The sequence below is a fragment of the Salvelinus alpinus genome, chromosome 21 (assembly GCF_045679555.1).
Source record: "Salvelinus alpinus chromosome 21, SLU_Salpinus.1, whole genome shotgun sequence".
In the NCBI taxonomy this organism is placed as follows: domain Eukaryota; kingdom Metazoa; phylum Chordata; class Actinopteri; order Salmoniformes; family Salmonidae; genus Salvelinus; species Salvelinus alpinus.
This window is the reverse complement of record NC_092106.1, coordinates 51,226,361-51,252,976: the sequence shown is the minus strand read 5'-3', so window position 1 is coordinate 51,252,976 and position 26,616 is coordinate 51,226,361. Positions and strand designations below refer to the sequence as shown.

General features: G+C 46.5%; 1 protein-coding gene across 6 annotated transcripts in view; it reads right to left on the bottom strand.

The window, feature by feature from the left end:
* Positions 1 to 26,616, bottom strand: part of fndc3a (fibronectin type III domain containing 3A) — a 206,337-nt gene that overhangs the window by 99,783 nt on the left and 79,938 nt on the right. For 4 of the 6 annotated variants that reach the window (XM_071358146.1, XM_071358147.1, XM_071358149.1 and 1 more), the window contains 4 exons: positions 14,820 to 14,896; positions 11,208 to 11,445; positions 7,652 to 7,960; positions 1,647 to 1,705 (listed from right to left, as the gene is read on the bottom strand). In XM_071358146.1, the coding sequence (XP_071214247.1) occupies positions 1,647 to 1,705; positions 7,652 to 7,960; positions 11,208 to 11,445; positions 14,820 to 14,896 (683 nt within the window). Of the gene's footprint in view, positions 1 to 1,646; positions 1,706 to 7,651; positions 7,961 to 11,207; positions 11,446 to 14,819; positions 14,897 to 16,076; positions 16,212 to 26,616 lie in introns of those variants that run through there. The other 2 variants (XM_071358150.1, XM_071358145.1) reach the window with 2 other exon arrangements.

Below are 26,616 nucleotides of genomic sequence, written 5' to 3'. Positions count from 1 at the left end.
AGAGAGAGAGAGAGAGAGAGATGTTTTTCATGCCTATAAAGCAGCTTGAATTTGAATTTGAATTTGAATTTGAGAGAGAGAGAGAGAGAGAGAGAGAGAGAGAGAGAGAGAGAGAGAGAGAGAGAGAGAGAGAGAGAGAGAGAGAGAGAGAGAGAGAGGGGGAGAGGCTTTTTTTATTTGTGTTTTTTTTGGTGTGTGGGGGGGTTGGTCAAAAGTAGTGCACGATGTAGGGAATAGGGTTCATTTTGAGACGGGGCCACAGAATAGACAGGGAGGTCTCAATGACGCCTGAAGAGGTTTTGTGAAGAGCCCATCACTTTAGACCAGATGTTGGAAGCTGATAAGAGACTCTGTTCCCCAAGGCACTATGGCAGTCTCCTTTATTCAGCTACCCCCCCCATCCTACCAGCCCCCAGTCAGCGACCCCCCATCCTACCACCCCCCCAGTCAGCTACCCCCCCCCCCATCCTACCACCCCCCCAGTCAGCTACCCCCCCCCCCATCCTACCACCCCCCCAGTCAGCTACCCCCCCCCCCATCCTACCACCCCCCCAGTCAGCTACCCCCCCCCCATCCTACCACCCCCAAGTCAGCTACCCCCCCCCATCCTACCACCCCCAAGTCAGCTACACCCCCATCCTACCACCCTCAAGTCAGCTACCCCCCCCCATCCTACCACCCCCAAGTCAGCTACCCCCCCCCCCATCCTACCACCCCCCAGTCAGCTACCCCCCCCCCATCCTACCACCCCCCAGTCAGCTACCCCCCCCCCATCCTACCATCCCCCAGTCAGCTACCCCCCCATCCTACCCCCCCAAGTCAGCCACCCCCCCCCCATCCTACCACCCCCCCAGTCAGCTACCCCCCCCCCCCCCATCCTACCACCCCCAAGTCAGCTACCCCCCCCCCCCATCCTACCACCCCCAAGTCAGCTACACCCCCATCCTACCACCCTCAAGTCAGCTACCCCCCCCCCCATCCTACCACCCCCAAGTCAGCTACCCCCCCCATCCTACCACCCCCCAGTCAGCTACCCCCCCCCCATTCTACCATCCCCCAGTCAGCTACCCCCCCATCCTACCCCCCCCATCCTACCCCCCCAAGTCAGCCACCCCCCCATCCTACCACCCCCAAGTCAGCCACCCCCCCCATCCTACCACCCCCCAGTCAGCTACCACCCCCCCAGTCAGCTACCCCCCCCATCCTACCACCCCCCAGACAGCTACCCCCCCATCCTACCCCCCAAAGTCAGCCACCCCCCCCATCCTACCACCCCCAAGTCAGCCACCCCCCCATCCTACCACCCCCAAGTCAGCCACCCCCCCCATCCTACCACCCCCCAGTCAGCTACCACCCCCCCCGTCAGCTACCCCCCATCCTGCTACCCCCCCAGCCTACCACCCTCCAGTATTATTATATTATTTCACTTAGTATTATTATTACTATCATAACTATTATTATTATTATTGTAATATTGTTTCATTCACTTCTCCGTGACCTACATTGTTGAAGCTCCGAGCAGAGGAATTTAACGCAACCCTGCAATTACATCTGCGACCCTTCGCATGTCATAAACTCTTGATTTGAAATATTATGTTATGTAAAGTCTATGATATGAAAGACAAGACACAGAGAGAGACACTCACCACTGGTTTACTGACAGTGTTCAACAGGGCCTGTAGGAGCAAGGCCTCTTCATCCATGTCTAGAAGGAGACACACAGAGAAGAAATTACGATATCAAGTTATGCAACTTATTATGCACAAAAAGAAAAAACACAGATTCATCATACATCTGTATGTTAATCCCAGGGCAACAGGCAGGTCATTAATGTACAGTCAAAACTCTTCTCTGTCCAGGCACCCCGACGGTGGGACCAGCATCCCCCATGATGCAAGGACAACAGAGTCACTACCCACTAGCACTGACTTAGATGATAACTTTGTTATTGAGGGTAAAAATAGTACTTACTGCGACTGTGATGTGGTTGTCTCACATAGTGCATTCATTTTAAGATGGCTAAGTCACTCTGGATAAGAGAGTCTGCTAAAATGACACTAAGCTACAGGACTGTTTTGCTAGCACAGACTGGAATATGTTCCGGGATTCTTCCGATGGCATTGAGGAGTATACCACCTCAGTCACCGGCTTCATCAATAAGTGCATTGATGACGTTGTCCCCACAGTGACTGTACGTACATACCCCAACCAGAAGCCATGGACTATAGGCAACATCCGCACTGAGCTAAAGGCTAGAGCTGTCGCTTTCAAGGAGCGGGACTCTAACCCGGAAGCTTATAAGAAATCTCGCTACGCCCTCCGACAAACCATCAAACAGGCAAATCGTCAATACAGGACTATGATCGAATCGTATTACGCCGGCTCCGATGCTCGTCGGATGTGGCATGGCTTGCAAACTATTACAGACTACAAAAGGGAAGCACAGCCTCGAGCTGCCCAGTGACACGATTCGAGGCAAGTAACACTGAAACATGCATGAGAGCATCAGCTGTTCCAGACTGTGTGATCACGCTCTCCGTAGCCGATGTGAGTAAGACCTTAAACAGGTCAACATTCACAAGGCCGCAGGGCCGGACGGATTACCAAGACGTGTACACTAAGCACGCGCTGACCAAATGGCAAGTGTCCTCACTGACATTTTCAACCTGCCCCTGTCTGAGTCTGAAATACCAACATGTTTCAAGCAAACCACCATAGTCCCTTTGCCCAAGAATGCTAAGGTAACCTGCATGAATGACTACCTACCCGTAGCACTCACATCAGTAGCCATGAAGTGCTTTGAAAGGTTGGTCATGGTTCACATCAACACCATCATCCCAGAAACCTTGGACCCACTCCAATTTGCATACCGCCCAAACAGATCCACAGATGATGCAATCTCTATTGCATTCCACACTGCTCTTTCACACCTGGACAAAAGGAACACCTACATTTGAAGTCGGAAGTTTACATACACCTTAGCCAAATACATTTAAACTCAGTTTTTCACAATTCCTGACTTTTAATCCTAGTAAAAATTCCCTGTCCTAGGTCAGTTAGGATCACCACTTTATTTTAAGAATGTGAAATGTCAGAATAAGAGAGAGAATTATTTATTTCAGCTTTTATTTCTTTCATCACATTCCCAGTGGGTCAGAAGTTTACATACACTCAATTAGTATTTGGTAGCATTGCCTTTAAATTGTTTAACTTGGGTCAATCGCTTCGGGTAGCCTTCCATAAGCTTCCCACTATAAGTTGGGTGAATTTTGGCCCATTCCTCCTGACAGAGCTGGTGTAACTGAGTCAGGTTTGTAGGCCTCCTTGATCGCACACACGTTTTCAGTTCTGCCCACAAATTTTCTATAGAATTGAGGTCAGGGCTTTGTGATGGCCACTCCAATACCTTGACTTTGTTGTCCTTAAGCCATTTTGCCACAACTTTGGAAGTATGCTTGGGGTCATTGTCCATTTGGAATACCCATTTGCGACCAAGCATTAACTTCCTGACTGTCGTCTTGAGATGTTGCTTCAATATATCCACATAATTTCCCCTCATGATGCCATCTATTTTGTGAAGTGCACCAGTCCCTCCTGCAGAAAAGCACCCCCATAACATGATGCTGCCACCCCCGTGCTTCAAGGTTGGGATGGTGTTCTTCTTCTTGCAAGCATCCCCCCTTTTCCTCCAGTACGATCTTTGTCCCCATGTGCAGTTGCAAACCGATTAGTGGCTTCTTCCTTGCTGAGCAGCCTTTCAGGTTATGTCGATAACGAGTCGAGGACTCGTTTAACTGTGGATATAGATACTTTTGTACCGGTTTCCTCCAGCATCTTCACAAGGTCCTTTGCTGTTGTTCTGGGATTGATTTGCACTCTTCGCACCAAAGTACGTTCATCTCTAGGAGACAGAACGCGTCTCCTTCCTGAGCGGTATTACGGCTGCGTGGTCCCATGGTGTTTATACTTGCGTACTATTGTTTGTACAGATGAGCGTGGTACCTTCAGGCATTTGGAAATTGCTTCCAAGGATGAACCAGACTTGTCGAGGTCTACAAATTATTTTCTGAGGTCTTAGCTGATTTCTTTAGATTTTCCCATGATGTCAAGCAAAGAGGCACTGAGTTTGAAGGTAGGCCTTGAAATACATCCACAGGTACACCTCCAATTGACTCAAATTATGTCAATTAGCCTATCAGAAGCTTCTAAAGCCATGACATCATTTTCTGGAATTTAGCAAGCGGTTTAAAAGGCACAGTCAACTTAGTGTATGTAAACTTCTGACCGTCTGGAATTGTGATACAGTGAATTGTAAGTGAAATAATCTGTCTGTAGACAATTGTTGGTAAAATGACTTGTCATGCACAAAGTAGATGTCCTAACCGACTTGCCAAAACTATAGTTTGTTAACAAGAAATTTGTGGAGTGGTTGAAAAGCAATGACTACAACCTAAGTGGATGTAAACTTCCGACTTCAACTATGTGAGAATGTTATTCATTGACTACAGCTCAGCGTTCAACACCATAGTGCCCACAAAGCTCATCACTAAGCTAAGGACCCTGGAGCTAAACATCTCCCTCTGCAACTGGATCCTTGACGGGCCGCCTTCAGGTGGTAAGGGTAGGTAACAACACATCCGCCACGCTGATCCTCAACACAGGGGCCCCTCAGGGGTGCGTGCTCAGTCCCCTCCTGTACTCCCTGTTCACTCATGACTGAACGGCCAGGCACGACTCCAACACCATCATTACGTTTGCCTATGACAACAGTGCTAAGCCTGATCACCGACAATGATGAGACAGCCTATAGGGAGGTCGTCGGAGACCTGGCGGTGTGGTGCCAGGACAACAACCTCTCCCTCAATGTGATCAAGACAAAGGAGATGATCATGGACTACAGGAAAAGGAGGACCAAAAACACCCCCATTCTCATCGACGGGACTGAAGTGGAGCAGGTTGAGAGCTTCAAGTTCCTTGGTGTCGACATCACCAACAAACTATCATGGTCCAAACACACCAAGACAGTCGTGAAGAGGGCACGGCAAAGCCTATTTCCCCCTCAAGAGACTGAAAAGATTTGGCATGGGTCCTTATAACCTCCTGCATCCTGACTAGTTGCATCACTGCCTGGTATGGCAACTGCTCGGCCTCCGACCGCAAGGCACTACAGAGGGTAGTGCGTACGGCCCAGTACATCACTGGGGCCAAGCTTCCTGCCGTCCAGGACCTCTATACCAGGCGGTGTCAGAGGAAGACCCTAAAAATTGTCAAAGACTTCAGCCACCCTAGTCATAGACTCTTCTCTCTGCTACCGCACGGTAAGCGGTACCGGAGCGCCAAGTCTAGTTCCAAAAGACTTCTAAACAGCTTCTACCCCCAAGCCATAAGACTCCTGAACAGCTAACCAAATGGCTACCCGAACTATTTGCATTGCTGCACCCCCACCTCCCTTTTTTTACGCTGCTGCTACTCTCTGTTTATTATCTATGCATAGTCATTACATCGACTAACCGGTACCCTCTGTATATAGTCTCTCTACTGTTATTTTACTGCAGCTCTTGAATTATTTGTTACCTACATTATTTTACTTATCTATTTTTCACTTAACACTTATTTTTTCTTAAACTGAATTGTTGATTAATAAGCGCTTGTAAGCAAGCATTTCACTGTAAGATCTGTTACAGTGTTACCTGTTTTATTCAGCACATGCTATTTGATCTGACTAAACAGGAGAGGTAAAATGGTAAAGCCCTGGGGGATCCCAACAGAATAGCTGAGTGTTGGTGATATCTGCCCTGGGGTGATATCTGCCCTGGGGTGATATCTGCCCTGGGGTGATATCTGCCCTGGGGGATCCCAACAGCGTAGCTGAGTGTTGGTGATATCTGCCCTGGGGTGATATCTGCCCTGGGGTGATATCTGCCCTGGGGTGATATCTGCCCTGGGGATCCCAACAGCGTAGCTGAGTGTTGGTGATATCTGCCCTGGGGTGATATCTGCCCTGGGGGATCCCAACAGCATAGCTGAGTGTTGGTGATATCTGCCCTGAGGTGATATCTGCCCTGGGGGATCCCAACAGCATAGCTGAGTGTTGGTGATATCTGCCCTGGGGGATCCCAACATCGTAGCTGAGTGTTGATGATATCTGCCCTGGGGTGATATCTGCCCTGGGGATCCCAACATCGTAGCTGAGTGTTGGTGATCTGGTTACTCACTGACACATTGCGTTCGGTTTAGAAAGGATCTCATATAAAAGTAAACGACGCATCAAAGTGATTCTATTCAATCTACTTCGAATAACGTATAATTATTAATTACGCTCCTAATAATGTATATGCCTAATAGTAATACGACCAAAATGACCTCTCAGGGACTCTCATTTCCACCCGAGAGTAACGGTTAATGTGATTGGATATTAATTATTTGACTAGGCTTCCTGTATTTGACATTGTGTTGTAATTTCACTGAACACTAGATGGTTTAATTTAATTTTTGGTGGTGAAACGAGGCTACTCATACGAGAAAGAAAAAAAACATTAAAAAAAATAACGAATCACATTTTTATTTGGCGTACCCTCGACGGCATTGCTCGTACCGCCAGTTTGGGAATACCTGGTGTAATGGAATGTATTTCCTTGTGTGGTAGGTTTTGTGGATATTTTCCCCTTCTTATGTAGGCGTCATAATCAGTCATAAAATAACACAATATATATCACAACAGGTGTAAATATACACAGTGCATTACTCTACCATAAAAGGCCTGATTGGTGGAGTGCTGCAGAGATGGTTGTCCTTCTGGAAGGTACTTCCATCTCCACAGAGGAACTCTGGAGCTCTGTCAGAGTGACCATTGGGTTCTTGGTCACCTCCCTGACCAAGGCCCTTCTCCCCCGACTGCTCAGTTTGGCCGGGCGGCAAGTTCTAGGAAGAGTCTTGGTGGTTCCAAACAGCTTCCATTTAAGAATGATGGAGGCCACTGTGTTCTTGGGGACCTTCAATGCTGCAGGCATTTTTTGGTACCCTTCACCAGATCTGTGCTTCGACGCAATCCGGTCTTTGCTCTGACATTCACTGTCTACTGTGGGACCTTATATAGACAGGTGTGTGTCTTTCCAAATCATGTCCAATCAATTGAATTGACCACAGGCGGACTCCAATCAAGTTGTAGAAACATCTCAAGGATGATCAATGGAAACAGGAAGCACCTGAGCTCAATTTTGAGTCTCGTAGCAAAGGGTCTAAATACTTGCGTAATACTTTGTTTTTTATTTGTAATAAATTTGCAAAAATGTCTAAAAACCTGTATTCGCTTTGTCATTATGGGGTATTGTGTGTAGATTGATGAGGAAAACATGTAATTTAATCAATTTTAGAATAAGGCTGTAAAGTAACAAATGTGGAAAACGTCAAGGGGTATGAATATTTTCCGAATGCATTGTATGTATCATGACAGTGTTATGACAGGTTATGTCAGCTGTTATGACACATTATGACCATGACAATGCGTTATGACGCTGGGTGTCAAGAAAAGTGTTACAATTGGGTACTTTATCCACCACTGCCCCTTCGCCCAGCCCCTTGTCCCAGCCCATGTTCCTGGTCCCCTACTTCAGCTTAAATAGCCACCCCTCGGGCCACTGGCCCTCCTTACCTCCAGGTTCTTTCTCCATGCCCGTCTGCTTGGCGGTGGTGCTGGTCTGTCCCTGTCCCAGTTCAGCCTCCAGCCCCTTCCCTCCTCCAACCACCCCATTGTAGATACTGTCCATGGAGGGGGGGCTGCTTCGACTCTTCTGTGGCGAGGGAGGGGGGCTGTCCTTCATCTGACCACCTCCTCCTCCTCCTCCTCTCTCTCCTCCTTGCCGCTCCTTGAGCTTCTTCTGCAGACGCTCGTAGGTCTTGCTGGCCCTTTCGTCGCGGTGGACGAACGGTGGCGGGCGTCCGTGTGGTGAGTGAGAATCTGCTGAGACCAGACGCAGAGACACTTAGACACGCAGAGACACTTAGACACGCAGAGACACTTAGACACGCAGAGACACTTAGACACGCAGAGACACTTAGACACGCAGAGACACTTAGACACGCAGAGACACTTAGACACGCAGAGACACTTAGACACGCAGAGACACTTAGACACGCAGAGACACTTAGACACGCAGAGACACTTAGACACGCAGAGACACGCAGAGACACTTAGACACGCAGAGACACTTAGACACGCAGAGACAGGCAGACACGCAGAGACACACAGACACTTAGACACGCAGAGACACTTAGACACGCAGAGACACTTAGACACGCAGAGACACTTAGACACGCAGAGACACTTAGACACGCAGAGACACTTAGACACGCAGAGACACTTAGACACGCAGAGACACTTAGACACGCAGAGACACTTAGACACGCAGAGACACTTAGACACGCAGAGGCACTTAGACACGCAGAGGCACTTAGACACGCAGAGGCACTTAGACACGCAGAGGCACTTAGACACGCAGAGGCACTTAGACACGCAGAGACACTTAGACACGCAGTTAGACACTTAGACACGCAGAGACACTTAGACACGCAGAGACACTTAGACACGCAGAGACACTTAGACACGCAGAGACACTTAGACACGCAGAGACGCAGAGACACTTAGACACGCAGAGACACTTAGACACGCAGAGACACTTAGACACGCAGAGACACTTAGACACGCAGAGACACTTAGACACGCAGAGACACTTAGACACGCAGAGACACTTAGACACTTAGACACGCAGAGACACGCAGAGACACGCAGAGACTTAGACACGCAGAGACACTTAGACACGCAGAGACACTTAGACACGCAGAGGCACTTAGACACGCAGAGGCACTTAGACACGCAGAGGCACTTAGACACGCAGAGACACTTAGACACGCAGAGACACTTAGACACGCAGAGACACTTAGACACGCAGAGACACTTAGACACGCAGAGACACTTAGACACTTAGACACGCAGAGACACTTAGACACGCAGAGGCACTTAGACACGCAGAGGCACTTAGACACGCAGAGACACTTAGACACTTAGACACGCAGAGGCACTTAGACACGCAGAGACACGCAGAGACACTTAGACACGCAGAGACACTTAGACACGCAGAGACACTTAGACACGCAGAGACACTTAGACACGCAGAGGCACTTAGACACGCAGAGGCACTTAGACACTTAGACACGCAGAGACACTTAGACACGCAGAGACACTTAGACACTTAGACACGCAGAGACACTTAGACACGCAGAGGCACTTAGACACGCAGAGACACTTAGACACGCAGAGACACTTAGACACGCAGAGACACTTAGACACGCAGAGACACTTAGACACGCAGAGACACTTAGACACGCAGAGACACTTAGACACGCAGAGACACTTAGACACGCAGAGACACTTAGACACTTAGACACGCAGAGACACTTAGACACGCAGAGACACTTAGACACGCAGAGACACTTAGACACGCAGAGACACTTAGACACGCAGAGACACTTAGACACGCAGAGACACTTAGACACGCAGAGACACTTAGACACGCAGAGACACGCAGAGACACGCAGAGACACTTAGACACGCAGGGACACTTAGACACGCAGGGACACTTAGACACGCAGAGACACTTAGACACGCAGAGACACGCAGAGACACTTAGACACGCAGAGACACTTAGACACGCAGAGACACTTAGACACGCAGAGACACTTAGACACGCAGAGACACTTAGACACTTAGACACGCAGAGACACTTAGACACTTACACGCAGAGACACTTAGACACTTACACGCAGAGACACTTAGACACTTAGACACGCAGAGGCACTTAGACACGCAGAGGCACTTAGACACGCAGAGGCACTTAGACACGCAGAGACACGCAGAGACACTTAGACACGCAGAGACTTAGACACGCAGAGACACTTAGACACGCAGAGACACTTAGACACGCAGAGACACTTAGACACGCAGAGACACTTAGACACTTAGACACGCAGAGACACTTAGACACACAGAGACTTAGACACGCAGAGACTTAGACACGCAGAGACACGCAGAGACACTTAGACACGCAGAGACTTAGACACGCAGAGACACTTAGACACGCAGAGACACTTAGACACTTAGAGACACTTAGACACGCAGAGGCACACAGAGACTTAGACACGCAGAGACACACAGAGACTTAGACATGCAGAATAACTATTCAACCCCTTTGTTAGGTCAAGCCTAAATAAGTTGAGTAAAAAATGTGCTTAACAAGTCACATAATAAGTTGTATGGACTCACTCTGTGTGCAATACTAATGTTTAATATGATTTTTGTCAGGACTACCTCATCTCTGTACCCCACACATACAATTATCTGTAAGGTCCCTCAGTCGAGCAGTGAAAAAGTCAAGGGGTCTGAATACTTTCTGAATGCTCTATGTAGTCTATAGCGTATACTATATAGTGTATAGTGCATACTATGTAGTGTGTAGCGTATACTATATAGTTCCTATTATGTAGTGTGTAGTGTATACTATGTAGTGTGTAGTGTATACTATGTAGTGTATACTATGTAGTGTATAGTGTATACTATGTAGTGTATACTATGTAGTGCATAGTGTATACTATGTAGTGTATACTATGTAGTGCATAGTGTATACTATGTAGTGCGTAGTGCATAATATGTACTGTATACTATGTAGTGTGTAGTGTATACCATGTAGTGCATCCCATGTAGTGTGTAGTGTATACTATGTAGTGCATAGTGTATATTATGTAGTGCATACCATGTAGTGTGTAGTGTATACCATGTAGTGTATAATATGTAGTGCGTAGTGTATACTATGTAGTGCATACTATGTAGTGTGTAGTGTATACTATGTAGTGCGTAGTGTATACTATGTAGTGCATACTATGTAGTGCGTAGTGTATACTATGTAGTGCATAGTGCATACTATGTAGTGCATACTATGTAGTGTGTAGTGTATACTATGTAGTGCGTAGTGTATACTATGTAGTGCATACTATGTATGCATAGTGTATACTATGTAGTGTAGTGTATACTATTTAGTGTATACTATGTAGTGCATACTATGTAGTGTGTAGCGTATACTATGTAGTGTGTAGTGTATACAATGTAGTGCGTAGTGTATACTATGTAGTGCATACTATGTAGTGCATATACTCACCCTGCTCTGAGTAAATGTGTGCCGGGTGGTACTGTGGTATATACTGGGAGCTCATGTCCCCCGCCATGCCTGTGTAGAGGTGGGGTGGGGGGGGCAACATGGCGGGGTGGGGCATGAAGGCGGGCAGGTGGGCGTGGGGTGGAGGAGGGGGGTGGTGCAGGGGGGAGTGGCCCCCAGGGTGGAACTCTGGCTGCTGAGGTAAGACCAGAACACGTCGTACTCCATTCTCCTCTATGATCTGATGGACGGAGAGGTAGGGAGAGAGAGAGCGCGAGAGAGATAGGGAGAGAGAGCGCGAGAGAGATAGGGAGAGAGAGCGCGAGAGAGATAGGGAGAGAGAGCGCGAGAGAGATAGGGAGAGAGAGAGCGCGAGAGAGATAGGGAGAGAGAGAGCGCGAGAGAGATAGGGAGAGAGATAGAGAGAGAGAGAGAGAGAGAGAGAGAGAGAGAGAGAGAGAGAGAGAGAGAGAGAGAGAGAGAGAGAGAGAGGGAGAGAGAGAGAGAGAGAGAGAGAGAGAGAGAGAGCGAGAGAGAGAGAGAGGTAGGGAGAGAGCGTGAGAGAGGTAGGGAGAGAGCGTGAGAGAGGTAGGGAGAGAGAGAGAAAACAACTATTATTATTGGTAACCTCTGTATATGATCTGAGACAACAGGTTATTAGGGGTTACAAATGTTTGATTGTGTCTGAGGAAGTAGAGTGATTCATGAAATCAGGAGGCCAAAATCGGACTGAAAGGAGAACCTACAAGCATCTACAGTTCCTCCAGAAAGTATCCCCCTTGTCTTATTCCAGAAAGTATCCCCCTTGTCTTACTCCAGAAAGTATCCCCCTTGTCTTACTCCAGGAAGTATCCCCCTTGTCTTACTCCAGGAAGTATCCCCCTTGTCTTACTCCAGAAAGTATCCCCCTCGTCTTACTCCAGGAAGTATCCCCCTCGTCTTACTCCAGGAAGTATCCCCCTCGTCTTACTCCAGGAAGTATCCCCCTCGTCTTACTCCAGGAAGTATCCCCCTCGTCTTACTCCAGAAAGTATCCCCCTCGTCTTACTCCAGAAAGTATCCCCCTCGTCTTACTCCAGAAAGTATCCCCCTCGTCTTACTCCAGAAAGTATCCCCCTCGTCTTACTCCAGAAAGTATCCCCCTCGTCTTACTCCAGAAAGTATCCCCCTCGTCTTACTCCAGAAAGTATCCCCCTCGTCTTACTCCAGAAAGTATCCCCCTCGTCTTACTCCAGAAAGTATCCCCCTCGTCTTACTCCAGAAAGTATCCCCCTCGTCTTACTCCAGAAAGTACCCCCCTCGTCTTACTCCAGGAAGTATCCCCCTTGTCTTACTCCAGGAAGTATCCCCCTTGTCTTACTCCAGGAAGTATCCCCCTTGTCTTACTCCAGGAAGTATCCCCCTTGTCTTACTCCAGAAAGTACCCCCCTTGTCTTACTCCAGGAAGTATCCCCCTTGTCTTACTCCAGGAAGTATCCCCCTTGTCTTACTCCAGGAAGTATCCCCCTTGTCTTACTCCAGAAAGTATCCCCCTCGTCTTACTCCAGAAAGTACCCCCCTTGTCTTACTCCAGGAAGTATCCCCCTTGTCTTACTCCAGGAAGTATCCCCCTTGTCTTACTCCAGGAAGTATCCCCCTTGTCTTACTCCAGAAAGTATCCCCCTCGTCTTACTCCAGAAAGTATCCCCCTCGTCTTACTCCAGAAAGTATCCCCCTTGTCTTACTCCAGAAAGTATCCCCCTTGTCTTACTCCAGAAAGTACCCCCCTTGTCTTACTCCAGGAAGTATCCCCCTTGTCTTACTCCAGGAAGTACCCCCCTTGTCTTATTCCACATGTTGTTGTGTTACTGCCTGAATTCAACATGGATTACATTGCTTTTTCTTCCTCACCCATCAACACACAATAACCCATAAGGACAGTGAAAACATGTTTTTTTTTGTTTTTTATTCTTGCAATGTCTTGAAAATGAAATACAGAAATCTCAATTACATAAGCCTTCATACACCTGGAGTCAATACATGTTAGAATCATATTTGACAGCGATTACAGCTGTGAGTCTTTCTGGGTAAATCTCTACGAGCTTTCCACACCTGGATTATACAATATCTGTACAGTATTCTTTTAAAAATACTTGAAGATCTGTCAGGTTGGTTGTGGATCATTGCTATACAGCCATTGTTCAAGTCTTGCCATAGATTTTCAAGCCAATTTAAGTCAAAACTGTAAGGAACATTCAATGTCAGGAACATTTAATGTCCTCTTTCTAAGCAGCTCAGGTGTAGATTTGGCCTTGTTTTTTAGGTTATTGTCCTGCTGAAAGGTGAATTCATGTCCCAGTGTCTCGTGGAAAGCAGACTGAACCAGGTTTTCCTCTAAGATGTTGCCTGTGCTCAGCTCTATTCCGTTTATTTTTATCCTAAAAAACTCCCTAGTTCTTGCCGATGACAAGCATACCCATAACATGATACAGCCACCACCATGCTTGAAAATATGGAGGCAGTTAGTGATGTGTTGTGCTGGATTTGCTCCAAACATAAGGATTTGTATTCAGGACAAAATTATATAATTTGTATTTTTGTTGCAGTTTTATTTTAGTGCCTTTTTGCAAACAGGATGCATGTTTTGTAATATATATATATATTTGTTCTGTACAGGTTTCCTTCTTTTCACTCTGTCCTTTAGCATTCTGGAGTAACTACACCGTTGATGATCCATCCTCAGTTTCCTCCTGTACACGCTCCCGAGTAGCGCAGCAGTCTAAGGCACTGCGTCTCAGTGCAAGAGGTGTCACTAAAGTCCCTGGTTCGAATCCAGGCTGTATCACATACGGCCGTGATTGGGAGTCCCATAAGGCAGAGCACAATTGGCCCAGCGTCATCCGGGTTTGGCCGCTGTAGGCCGTCATTGAAAATAATAATTTGTTCTTAACTGTCTTGCCTAGTTAAATAAATAAATATATTTTTATAAATAAAAAAAACAGTAACGGTTTTAAAGTCCCCATTGGCCTCATGGTGAAATCCCTAAGTGGTTTCCTTCCTCTCTGGCAACTGAGTTAGGAAAGACGCCTGTATGTTTATAGTGACTGGGTGTATTGATACACCATCCAAAGTGTAATTAATAACGTCACCATGCTCAAAGGGATATTCAATATTTGCTTTTTATATATTCCGTTGTTTTAATCTACCAATTCACTGCTCGATTAACCTTACAGATAACTGTATGTGGGGTACGGAGATGTTAAAACATTATTATTGCACACAAAGTGAGTCCATGCAAGTTATCGTGTGACTTAAGCAAACTGTGACTCCTGAATTTTAAGCTCGCCATAACAAAAGGGCTTGAATACTTATTGACTCAAAGAATTTTTCAGTTTATTGACTTTAACATTTCTAAAAAACCTGATACCACTTCCACTGGGAATTGTGTGTGTAGGCCGGTGACCCCAAAAAATCTAAATTGAATCCATTTTAAATTCAGGCTGTAACGTAACAAAATATGGAAAACGGAATACTTTCTGAAGGCACTGTACATTATAAAACAGGAAGAGGGGGAGCATACCTGTGAAACAGGAAGAGGGGGAGCATACCTGTGAAACAGGAAGAGGGGGAGCATACCTGTGAAACGTATCCAGGAGGCACATATATTGGAGGCACTGAACCATTCGGGGACATCATGGGAACCTGAGCAGGGCCTACAACGGAAGAAAAACACATTCATATATTTATTTTATTTCCCCCCCAGGCAAAAGTTCAAGTCAACTTGTATACGTAAAAAGGCAGACGTATTTTGTATTTCATTTTTGTTCAATAATCTCCCATTGGGTCAATAGAGAATTTTCTAACAATCTCCATGTGGCCGCAGCCTCAACCAACAGTCCAAATGATGCATCACAATGGCAAGTCCGCTCAGTCAATATCAGTCTCCTGGAGAGCCTATCGATGTACATCAGCAAATTTTTTATAAAAATCTATCCCGTTTTCAAACCGACGCTCTCAGATAAAAACTACACTGTAAGCAGAACGGACAACGTTACAGGAAGTTCCTGAGGAATAACAACGATCCTCCTGTGTCTGAGGTGGTTATGGATTTATCACAAATGGCACCGGAATCCTCATGTAGGGCACTAGCTAGGTAATAGGGAGTCCTTTGGGATGTATAGAACCGCAGCTAGCAGAAACTGACAGCTCAGCAGATTGGAAGAGAGAAGGAGAGAGAGAGGAGAGAGAGAGAGAGGAGAGAGAGAGAGAAGGAGAGAGAAGGAGAGAGAGAGAGAGAGAGAGAGAGAGAGAGAGGAGAGAGAGAGAGAGAGAGAGAGAGAGAGAGAGAGAGAGAGAAGGAGAGAGAAGGAGAGAGAAGGAGAGAGAGGAGAGAGAGAGAGAGGAGAGAGAGAGAGAGAGAGAGAGAGAGAGAGAGAGAGAGAGAAGGAGAGAGAGAGAGAAGGAGAGAGAGAGAGAGAGAGAGAGAGAGAGAGAAGGAGAGAGAGGAGAGAGAAGAGAGAGAGAGAGAGAGAGAAGGAGAGAGAGAGAAGGAGAGAGAGAGAGAGAGAGAGAGAGAGAGAGAGAGAGAGAGAGAGAGAGAGAAGGAGAGAGAGAGAGAGAGAGAGAGAGAGAGAAGGAGAGAGAGAGAGAGAGAGAGAGAGAGAGAGAGAGAAGGAGAGAGAGAGAAGGAGAGAGAGAGAGAGAAGGAGAGAGAGAGAGAAGGAGAGAGAGAGCACTCTGCCTAGCTGGCACTTTCTTCAACACATTCCTCCACTGTGAACGCAGGAGATAAACATGAGAACGAAAGTCCACCACACGTAAACACACACACACACGCAGTGAACACACAATCACACAGGAGCGCAGTGAACACACGCAAATACACACACTAACCTCCCGACTGTCCTGGCGACAGAGCGTTTCTGTTCATATTGAACGTAGAAGGTAGACGGAGAAAGACAGGTAAAATAGTAGTCTTTTAGTTAGGCTTAAGAGGCCCTCATACAGAGACAGGCTAGTACTGTGCTATTCTATCCCCGCCTCTTCCCCCCCACTCCTCTGAGTGGTCGGAACAGGCCCCTCCTACCAGTAGTGGAAGAACACATCAGCAGTCAGGACGAAGAACACTTCCGTGTTGTGTCTCCTAATCTTTTCAGGACACACTTCCGTGTTGTGTCTCCTAATCTTTTCAGGACACACTTCCGTGTTGTGTCTGCTAATCTTTTCAGGACAAACTTCCGTGTTGTGTCTCCTAATCTTTTCAGGACACACTTCCGTGTTGTGTCTCCTAATCTTTTCAGGACAAACTTCCTTCTTGTGTCTCCTAATCTTTTGAATGGGCTTGCCGACTGTATCATCTAATTCATGAAAACAATGTTAATTTCAGCGATACAGTCGCTAGTGAAAGTCTACACACCACCTGTACAGTCTTCACACTTTGCTACATTAAAATTACTTTTGATAATTTTCCCCTATCGATCTATGAAACTTAGTCCACATTTTGAAAAAGTCTAAGAAAAATGATAGAAATCATCCAAATTAGAAATGAAATGAAACATTAAATGAGGATGTATTGATAATGAGTCCAATTTGTAAGTCGCTCTGGATAAGAGCGTCTGCTAAATGACTTAAATGTAAATGTAAATGTTAATACTTGGTGGAAGCAACCGCCAGCCATCAGACCAGACCGGTTCATCTTGTTGAATACGATGCTACCAAGCCTGCACAACTCGTCGAGCAACATACACTGAGTAGACAAAACATTAAGAACACCTGCTCTTTCCGTGACACAGACTGACCAGGTGAATCCAGGTGAAAGTTATGATCCCTTATTGATGTCTCTTGTTAAATCCACTTCAATCAGTGTCGATGAAGAGGAGGACACAGGTTAAAGAAGGACTTTTAAGCCTTGAGACAATTTAAACATGGATTGTGTGTGTGTGACAATCAGAGGGTGAATAGGCAAGACAAAATATTTCAGTGCCTTTGAACAGGGTGTGGTAGTAGGTGCCAGGTGCACCGGTTTGTGTCAAGAACTGCAACGCTGCTGGGGTTTTCACTCTCAACCGTTTCCCGTGTGTATCAAGAATGATCCACCACCCAAAGGATATCCAGCCAACTTGACACAACTGTGGGAAGCATTGGAGTCAACACGGGGGGGTTCAACTGGAGTCAACACGGGGGGGTTCAACTGGAGTCAACACGGGGGGGTTCAACTGGAGTCAACACGGGGGGGTTCAACTGGAGTCAACACGGGGGGGTTCAACTGGAGTCAACACGGGGGGTCCAACTGGAGTCAACACGGGGGGGTTCAACTGGAGTCAACACGGGGGGGGGGTTCAACTGGAGTCAACACGGGGGGGGGGTTCAACTGGAGTCAACACGGGGGGGGGTTCAACTGGAGTCAACACGGGGGGGGTTCAACTGGAGTCAACACGGGGGGGGGTTCAACTGGAGTCAACACGGGGGGGGGGGTTCAACTGGAGTCAACACGGGGGGGGGGTTCAACTGGAGTCAACACGGGGGGGGGGGTTCAACTGGAGTCAACACGGGGGGGGGGGTTCAACTGGAATCAACACGGGGGGGGGGGTTCAACTGGAATCAACACGGGGGGGGGGGGGTTCAACTGGAATCAACACGGGGGGGGGGTTCAACTGGAATCAACACGGGGGGGGGGGTTCAACTGGAATCAACACGGGGGGGGGGGTTCAACTGGAGTCAACACGGGGGGGGGGTTCAACTGGAGTCAACACGGGGGGGGTCAACTGGAGTCAACACGGGGGGGTTCAACTGGAATCAGGGCCTAAAATGTACTTTTTGGTCCATCTACCAGCCACTCAGATGTATTATTTTCTTTACCAACAAAACACAAAAACAGATGATTTGTGACTGAGTCTTATAACCAAAATATCACACGACACAAAAAAAAATGTTCACCTGCCCCTTTAAGGGCGGGAGATTACCGTGGCAATGCAACTCGAGTCATGTTTGTGCAGGAATGTCATGCCCGCAAGTTTTCCTACAAATTTGGGCTACTTTGAAAACGATGTCGCAGGTGAAAATGTTTTGGTCACGGGTTTTTGGGTTACTTCTAATTTGCACCGCTGCCGCCATGGCATTTTCTCATGAAATATATACTTCACTGTGACCTGCTGCTGACTATCAAGCAGTGAGGCAGACTGTTGCTTAGTGAGTGAGTGGTAGGGAGGGCCAGGGGGGTGTGTGTATGTTGAGTGAGTGAGTGGTGGGGAGGGCCAGGGGGGGGGGGGGTGTGTGTTGAGTGAGTGAGTGGTGGGGAGGGCCAGGGGGGTGTATGTGTGTGTGTGTTGAGTGAGTGAGTGGTGGGGAGGGCCAGGGGGGGGGGGGGTGTGTGTGTGTTGAGTGAGTGGTGGGGAGGGCCAGGGGGGTGTGTGTGTGTGTGTTGAGTGAGTGAGTGGTGGGGAGGGCCAGGGGGGGTGTGTGTGTGTGTTGAGTGAGTGAGCGGTGGGGAGGGCCAATTGGGGGGTGTGTGTTGAGTGAGTGGTGGGGAGGGCCAGGGGGGTGTGTGTGTTGAGTGAGTGGTGGGGAGGGCCAGGGGGGTGTGTGTGTTGAGTGAGTGGTGGGGAGGGCCAGAGGGGGTGTGTGTGTTGAGTGAGTGGTGGGGAGGGCCAGGGGGGTGTGTATGTTGAGTGAGTGGTGGGGAGGGCCAGGGGTGTGTGTGTGTTGAGTGAGTGGTGGGGAGGGCCAGGGGGGTGTGTGTGTTGAGTGAGTGGTGGGAGGGCCAGAGGGTGGGTGTGTTGAGTGAGTGGTGGGAGGGCCAGAGGGTGGGTGTGTTGAGTGAGTGGTGGGAGGGCCAGAGGGTGGGTGTGTTGAGTGAGTGGTGGGAGGGCCAGAGGGTGGGTGTGTTGAGTGAGTGGTGGGAGGGCCAGAGGGGGTGTGTGTGTTGAGTGAGTGGTGGGGAGGGCCAGGGGGGTGTGTATGTTGAGTGAGTGGTGGGGAGGGCCAGGGGTGTGTGTGTGTTGAGTGAGTGGTGGGGAGGGCCAGGGGGGTGTGTGTGTTGAGTGAGTGGTGGGAGGGCCAGAGGGTGGGTGTGTTGAGTGAGTGGTGGGAGGGCCAGAGGGTGGGTGTGTTGAGTGAGTGGTGGGAGGGCCAGAGGGTGGGTGTGTTGAGTGAGTGGTGGGAGGGCCAGAGGGTGGGTGTGTTGAGTGAGTGGTGGGAGGGCCAGAGGGTGGGTGTGTTGAGTGAGTGGTGGGAGGGCCAGAGGGTGGGTGTGTTGAGTGAGTGGTGGGAGGGCCAGAGGGTGGGTGTGTTGAGTGAGCGCTGCAGCAGGCAGCGGAGTCACGTGAGTGAGAGGAGTACCCGTATGTCATGACAACTTTTTACCAGATGTAGGGAGACTATTTAGGATTGTCATTATGGGGATTATTTCCAAACCTTTTTTCCCCCATAAAACATGAAAAAGCTAGAACTGATAGCCATCAAGAAATAACAGCGACAGGAAAACTACTTTAGGCGCTCTAGAGAGCATTAGATACGTTCGATAGGAGGTGGTTTAAACTGCATTCTAATGTCCACTTTGCTTATGGAAAACCATAGCAAGTAAAGGGTTTACGCAGGTGTATAAAATCGAGCACACAGCCAAGCAATCTCCATAGACAAACATTGACAGAGGAATTGCCCGTACTGAAGAGCTCAGTGACTTTCAACGTGGCACTGTCTTAGGATGTGGCACCTTTCCAACAAGTCAGTTGATCAAATTTCTGCCCTGTTAGAGCTGCCCCGGTCGACTGTAACTGTTGATATTGTGAAGTGGAAACATCTAGGAGCAACAACGGCTCAGCCGTGAAGTGGTAGGCCACACTAGCTCACAGAACGGGACCGCCGAGTGCAGAAGCGCGTTAAAATCTCCTGTCCTCGGTTGCAACTCTCACTACCGAGTTCCAAACTGCCTCTGGAAGCAGCGTCAGCACAAGAACAGTTATTTCGAGAGCTTCATGAAATGGGTTTCCGTGGCCGAGCAGCCTAAGATCACCACGCGCAATGCCAAGCGTCGACTGGAGTGGTGTAAAGCTCGCCGCCATTAGACTCTGGAGCAGTGGAATCACGCTTCACCATCTGGCAGTTCGACGGACAAATCTGGGTTTGGCAGATGCCAGGAGAATGCATAGTGCCAACTGTAAAGTTTGGTGGTGAAAGGAATAATGGTCTGGGGCTGTTTTTCATGGTTCGGACACCTTAGATCCAGTGGAGGGAAATCTTAACGCTACAGCATACAATGGCATTCTAGATGATTCTCTGCTTCCAACTTTGTGACAATGCCCCCGTGCATGACAATGCCCCCGTGCACAAAGCGAGGTCCATACAGAAAATGGTTTGTCGAGATCGGTGTGGAAGAACTTGATTAGCCTGACCTCAACCGCATCGAACACCTTTGGGATGAATTGGACCGCCGACTGCAAGCCAGGACTAATCTCCCAACATCAGTGCCAGACCTCACTAATGCTTGTGGCTGAATGAAAAGCAAGTCTCCACAGCACAGCAATGTTCCAACATCTAGTGGAAAGCCTTCCCAGAAGAGTGGAGGCTGTTATAGCAGCAAAGGGGGGGGGGGGGCAACTCCATATTAATGCCCATGACAGCAGGTGTCCGCATACATTTGGTCATGTAGCATATGTTGAAATGTCTATATCACTGGTATCTTGTGTAACCTACCTGCAGCTGGCAAAACTATTTAATATATATTGTAGTGGCCTTGTGTTATTATGCAATTATTAAATGGCCATGTTTAGTTAATGAAAATGGGACGTTATCCATTGTGATCATGGTCACAGTTCAATCAGCTGTTACTAGAATGCATTAGAAAGGCTACAGGTTTTATTTGATTTCTTTTAAACACTGGCTGTTGTTTACAAGCATAGGCCTATTCAGATCATATCCATATTATTAATATTTGATTCAGTGATTGAAATTACAACCCAATCCTCAGTAGCCTATTCCACCAGGGGCAACAGAAGGACTTCTTACCGCAAATGAGTCTGTCAAATTTGAACTAAGCTTCTAAATCATTCATTTTACTACTTGCCTAGGTTACCTCTCTGATGCAGGCCTATCAGGCTATAGGTTACCTGCATCATGGCAAAGTCTAATTACAATCAGAGACCCACATTTTAGTCAGTAGGACTAGCCTATGCCTATTAAAATGACAAGTCAATCTAATCTCACAAATAGGCCATTTATTAAAAAAGGTCTGTAGTAATAACATCACAATTGCCAGAAAATTGCCATTCTTAAGTTCATCACAAGTGTTTCTTGCACAGAGAATTTGAGATTCTCTGTCATCCTTCAAACTCTCCTGTCAGATGTATCTATAGTTATGCACATGCAGGTAAGGGATATATTTACAATAATAAACTACGTGGAGTTTGAGCCCAGAATGCTGATTAACTGAAAGCTGTGGTATATCAGACAGTATTGAACGTTTATGACAAAAAAATATATAATAATGTTTACTGTTCTAATTACTTCGGTAACCAGTTTGCGGCATATGGCCAATATATCACGGCTAATGGCTGTATCCGCGTTGCGTCGTGCGTAAGAACAGCCTGTAGGTGTGGTATATCGGCCATATACACCACACCTCCCAAGGCCTTACTGCTTGTTCATAGCCGTCAAACGAGTTAAATCGACATCCATTGATGGAAAATGATCTGCCGAGTTTAATGAGGGTGAATTATACATTTCTCTTGCGACGTATTTAAATTCCTTTAAGTCACGTTAGCGCTCAATAATTATTGTTTTAAATGCAAAACCATATTTTGCTTCTTACAAGTTACGTTGATATTCCTTGTTAATTCGCTCCATAAAGTTATGGAAAAAGGGATTATTGGCTGAATGTGGCGACTCATGCTTTGAATTTTTTTTTTTGGGGGGGGGGGCTAGTTTTCGTGCCTTTGGGTGGGTTTTGAGTGGTCATTTTTGTTAGACCTGGCAACCCTGTGTTTGTGAGATTGAGTCTGATTAGTAGAAGCGTCTTCTTCTCTTCCCTAGCAGTTGAAACTCAAACATTGAAAAACAACCTCATAGCATGTGAACTAAATGTACACTGAACAAAAATATAAAACGCAACATGCAACAATTTCAAAGATTTTACTGAGTTAAAGTTCATAGAAGGAAATCAGTTAAATTAAATTAATTAAATAGGGTCCTAAGGGCACGGCCATGGGTAGGCCTGGGAGGGCATAGGCAGGCCCAGCAAACCAGAATTCGTTTTTCCCCCACAAAAGAGCTTAATTACAGACAGAAATACTCCACAGCACCCCCCATCCCCCGACGATCCCTCAGGTGAAGAAGCCGGATGTGGAGGTCCTGGGCTGACGTGGTTACATGTGGTCCGTGGAAGTTGGAGGCGGCTTATGGTCAAGAAATTAACATTAAAATTATCTGGCAACAGCTCTGGTGGATATTCCTGCAGTCAGCACGCCAGTTGCACACTCCCTCAACTTGAGACATCTGTGGCATTGTGTTGTGTGACCAAACTGCACATTTTAGAGTGGCCTTTTATTGTCCCCAGCGCAAGGTGCACCTGTGTAATGATCATGCTTCTTGATAGGCTAGACCAGTCAGGTGGATGGATTATCTTGGCAAAGGAGAAATACTCACTAACAGGGATGTCAACTAATTTGTGCTCTACATTTTAGAGAAATACGCTTTTTGTGCGCCTGGAAAAAATGTTTTGCGTTTATATTTTTGTTCGGTATAAATAACCAAAACACACGAGGACAAAGTCGCACTTCCGTAGACTTCCGTTTCAAGTCACTTAGACCAACTTGTATGTCTGTGCGCACCGCTTCTAAAAATGAATCTTTCAAAAATCAGCTGTTCACGTGCAGCACAGCCTCCAACCAGGCAGTGTTGCAACGCGAGGCGAGATAGGCAATAAAGGAACTGTAGTTCTTTTGACTGTGTGCGATCATTTTACCAGCTATGAAACAAAACCGCAAAAAATACTTTGAAAACAGCAGCATTTATTTGACTATAAGTGAGATCCTAGTGGAATATGCTGGCACTGTGGAGCCCTGAACACGCACCAACGTGGCTCGTAAAATAGACATCTTAAAGCCTAAATCTACCTTTATTTGGCAGGTGATCATTTTAGGCCCTTATTGGAGTCAACACGGGCCAGCATCCCTGTGGAACGCTTTCGACAGCTTGTAGAGTCCATGACCTGACGAATTGAGGCTGTTCTGAGAGAAAAGGATGAAAGGGGGGACAAACTCAATATCAGGAAGGTGTTCCTAATAGTGTACTCAGTCTATATCCATTGCTCAAACTCAGTAAATTTGGTTAGGAATCATTGATATACAGCAATATTCAAAACCTTGTCTCTGATGTTTTATTTTTAAAAACAGATTTAAGTCAGGGTGTAGACTGGATAATTCAGAAACAGTCAATTCCTCTTGGAAAAGCAATTCTGGTGTGTTTTTGCATTTCAAATGTGTTCAGTTGTCCTGCAGAACTCTTTCCCTGTGTAAGGTTGTATATAAAGTTATATTTGTGTTTGTGGATGAATTTATCTCTTCCAGATACCTTTGATTATGTCCCCCACCCCCCTGAAGACCATTCAAAAAGCCTACAATAGCTCAAAAACAACAACGCTACTTCCTGGAATACAACATCACTTGCATACCGTGTAATACAACTCGCTACTGCCCCCTACAGCCCAACACAAACACCACAGGCCCAGCACAGCAGCTGTTTTCTGAACTGTGTTACATGACAAATTGTAAAAAAGGTAAATCACCTTGTTAGCACTAGTGTAGACTTACTATGTCAACATGGGGTAAATCACCTAGTTAGTGTAGACCCCACTATGTCAACATGAGGTAAATCACCTAGTTAGTGTAGATTCACTATGTCAACATGGGGTAAATCACCTAGTTAGTGTAGACCCCACTATGTCAACATGGGGTAAATCACCTAGTTAGTGTAGACCCCACTATGTCAACATGGGGTAAATCACCTAGTTAGTGTAGACCCCACTATGTCAACATGGGGTAAATCACCTAGTTAGTGTAGACTCACTATGTCAACATGGGGTAAATCACCTAGTTAGTGTAGACCTCACTATGTCAACATGGGGTAAATCACCTAGTTAGTGTAGACTCACTATGTCAACATGGGGTAAATCACCTAGTTAGTGTAGATTCACTATGTCAACATGGGGTAAATCACCTAGTTAGTGTAGACCCCACTATGTCAACATGGGGTAAATCACCTAGTTAGTGTAGACTCACTATGTCAACATGGGGTAAATCACCTAGTTAGTGTAGACTCACTATGTCAACATGGGGTAAATAACCTAGTTAGTGTAGACCCCACTATGTCAACATGGGGTAAATCACCTAGTTAGTGTAGACCCCACTATGTCAACATGGGGTAAATCACCTAGTTAGTGTAGACTCACTATGTCAACATGGGGTAAATCACCTAGTTAGTGTAGACTCACTATGTCAACATGGGGTAAATCACCTAGTTAGTTTAGACCCCACTATGTCAACATGGGGTAAATCACCTAGTTAGTTTAGACCCCACTATGTCAACATGGGGTAAATCACCTAGTTAGTTTAGACCCCACTATGTCAACATGGGGTAAATCACCTAGTTAGAGTAGACTTACTATGTCAACATGGGGTAAATCACCTAGTTAGTGTAGACCCCACTATGTCAACACGGGGTAAATCACCTAGTTAGTGTAGACTCACTATGTCAACACGGGGTAAATCACCTAGTTAGTGTAGACTCACTATGTCAACACGGGGTAAATCACGTAGTTAGTGTAGACTCACTATGTCAACACGGGGTAAATCACCTAGTTAGTGTAGGCTCACTATGTCAACACGGGGTAAATCACCTAGTTAGTGTAGACTCACTATGTCAACATGGGGTAAATCACATAGTTAGTTTAGACTCACTATGTCAACATGGGGTAAATCACCTAGTTAGTTTAGACTCACTATGTCAACATGGGGTAAATCACCTAGTTAGTGTAGACTCACTATGTCAACATGGGGTAAATCACCTAGTTAGTGTAGACTCACTATGTCAACATGGGGTAAATCACCTAGTTAGTGTAGACTCACTATGTCAACATGGGGTAAATCACCTAGTTAGTGTAGACTCACTATGTCAACATGGGGTAAATCACCTAGTTAGTGTAGACTCACTATGTCAACATGGGGTAAATCACCTAGTTAGTGTAGACCCCACTATGTCAACATGGGGTAAATCACCTAGTTAGTGTAGACTCACTATGTCAACATGGGGTAAATCACCTAGTTAGTGTAGACTCACTATGTCAACATGGGGTAAATCACCTAGTTAGTGTAGACTCACTATGTCAACATGGGGTAAATCACCTAGTTAGTGTAGACTCACTATGTCAACATGGGGTAAATCACCTAGTTAGTGTAGACCCCACTATGTCAACATGGGGTAAATCACCTAGTTAGTGTAGACCCCACTATGTCAACATGGGGTAAATCACCTAGTTAGTGTAGACTCACTATGTCAACATGGGGTAAATCACCTAGTTAGTGTAGACTCACTATGTCAACATGGGGTAAATCACCTAGTTAGTGTAGACTCACTATGTCAACATGGGGTAAATCACCTAGTTAGTGTAGACTCACTATGTCAACATGGGGTAAATCACCTAGTTAGTGTAGACTCACTATGTCAACATGGGGTAAATCACCTAGTTAGTGTAGACTCACTATGTCAACATGGGGTAAATCACCTAGTTAGTGTAGACTCACTATGTCAACATGGGGTAAATCACCTAGTTAGTGTAGACTCCACTATGTCAACATGGGGTAAATCACCTAGTTAGTGTAGACTCACTATGTCAACATGGGGTAAATCACCTAGTTAGTGTAGACCCCACTATGTCAACATGGGGTAAATCACCTAGTTAGTGTAGACTCACTATGTCAACATGGGGTAAATCACCTAGTTAGTGTAGACTCACTATGTCAACATGGGGTAAATCACCTAGTTAGTGTAGACTCACTATGTCAACATGGGGTAAATCACCTAGTTAGTGTAGACTCACTATGTCAACATGGGGTAAATAACCTAGTTAGTGTAGACCCCACTATGTCAACATGGGGTAAATCACCTAGTTAGTGTAGACTCACTGTCAACATGGGGTAAATCACCTAGTTAGTGTAGACTCACTATGTCAACATGGGGTAAATCACCTAGTTAGTGTAGACTCACTGTCAACATGGGGTAAATCACCTAGTTAGTGTAGACTCACTATGTCAACACGGGGTAAATCACCTAGTTAGTGTAGACTCACTATGTCAACATGGGGTAAATCACCTAGTTAGTGTAGACTCACTATGTCAACATGGGGTAAATCACCTAGTTAGTGTAGACCCCAGTATGTCAACAT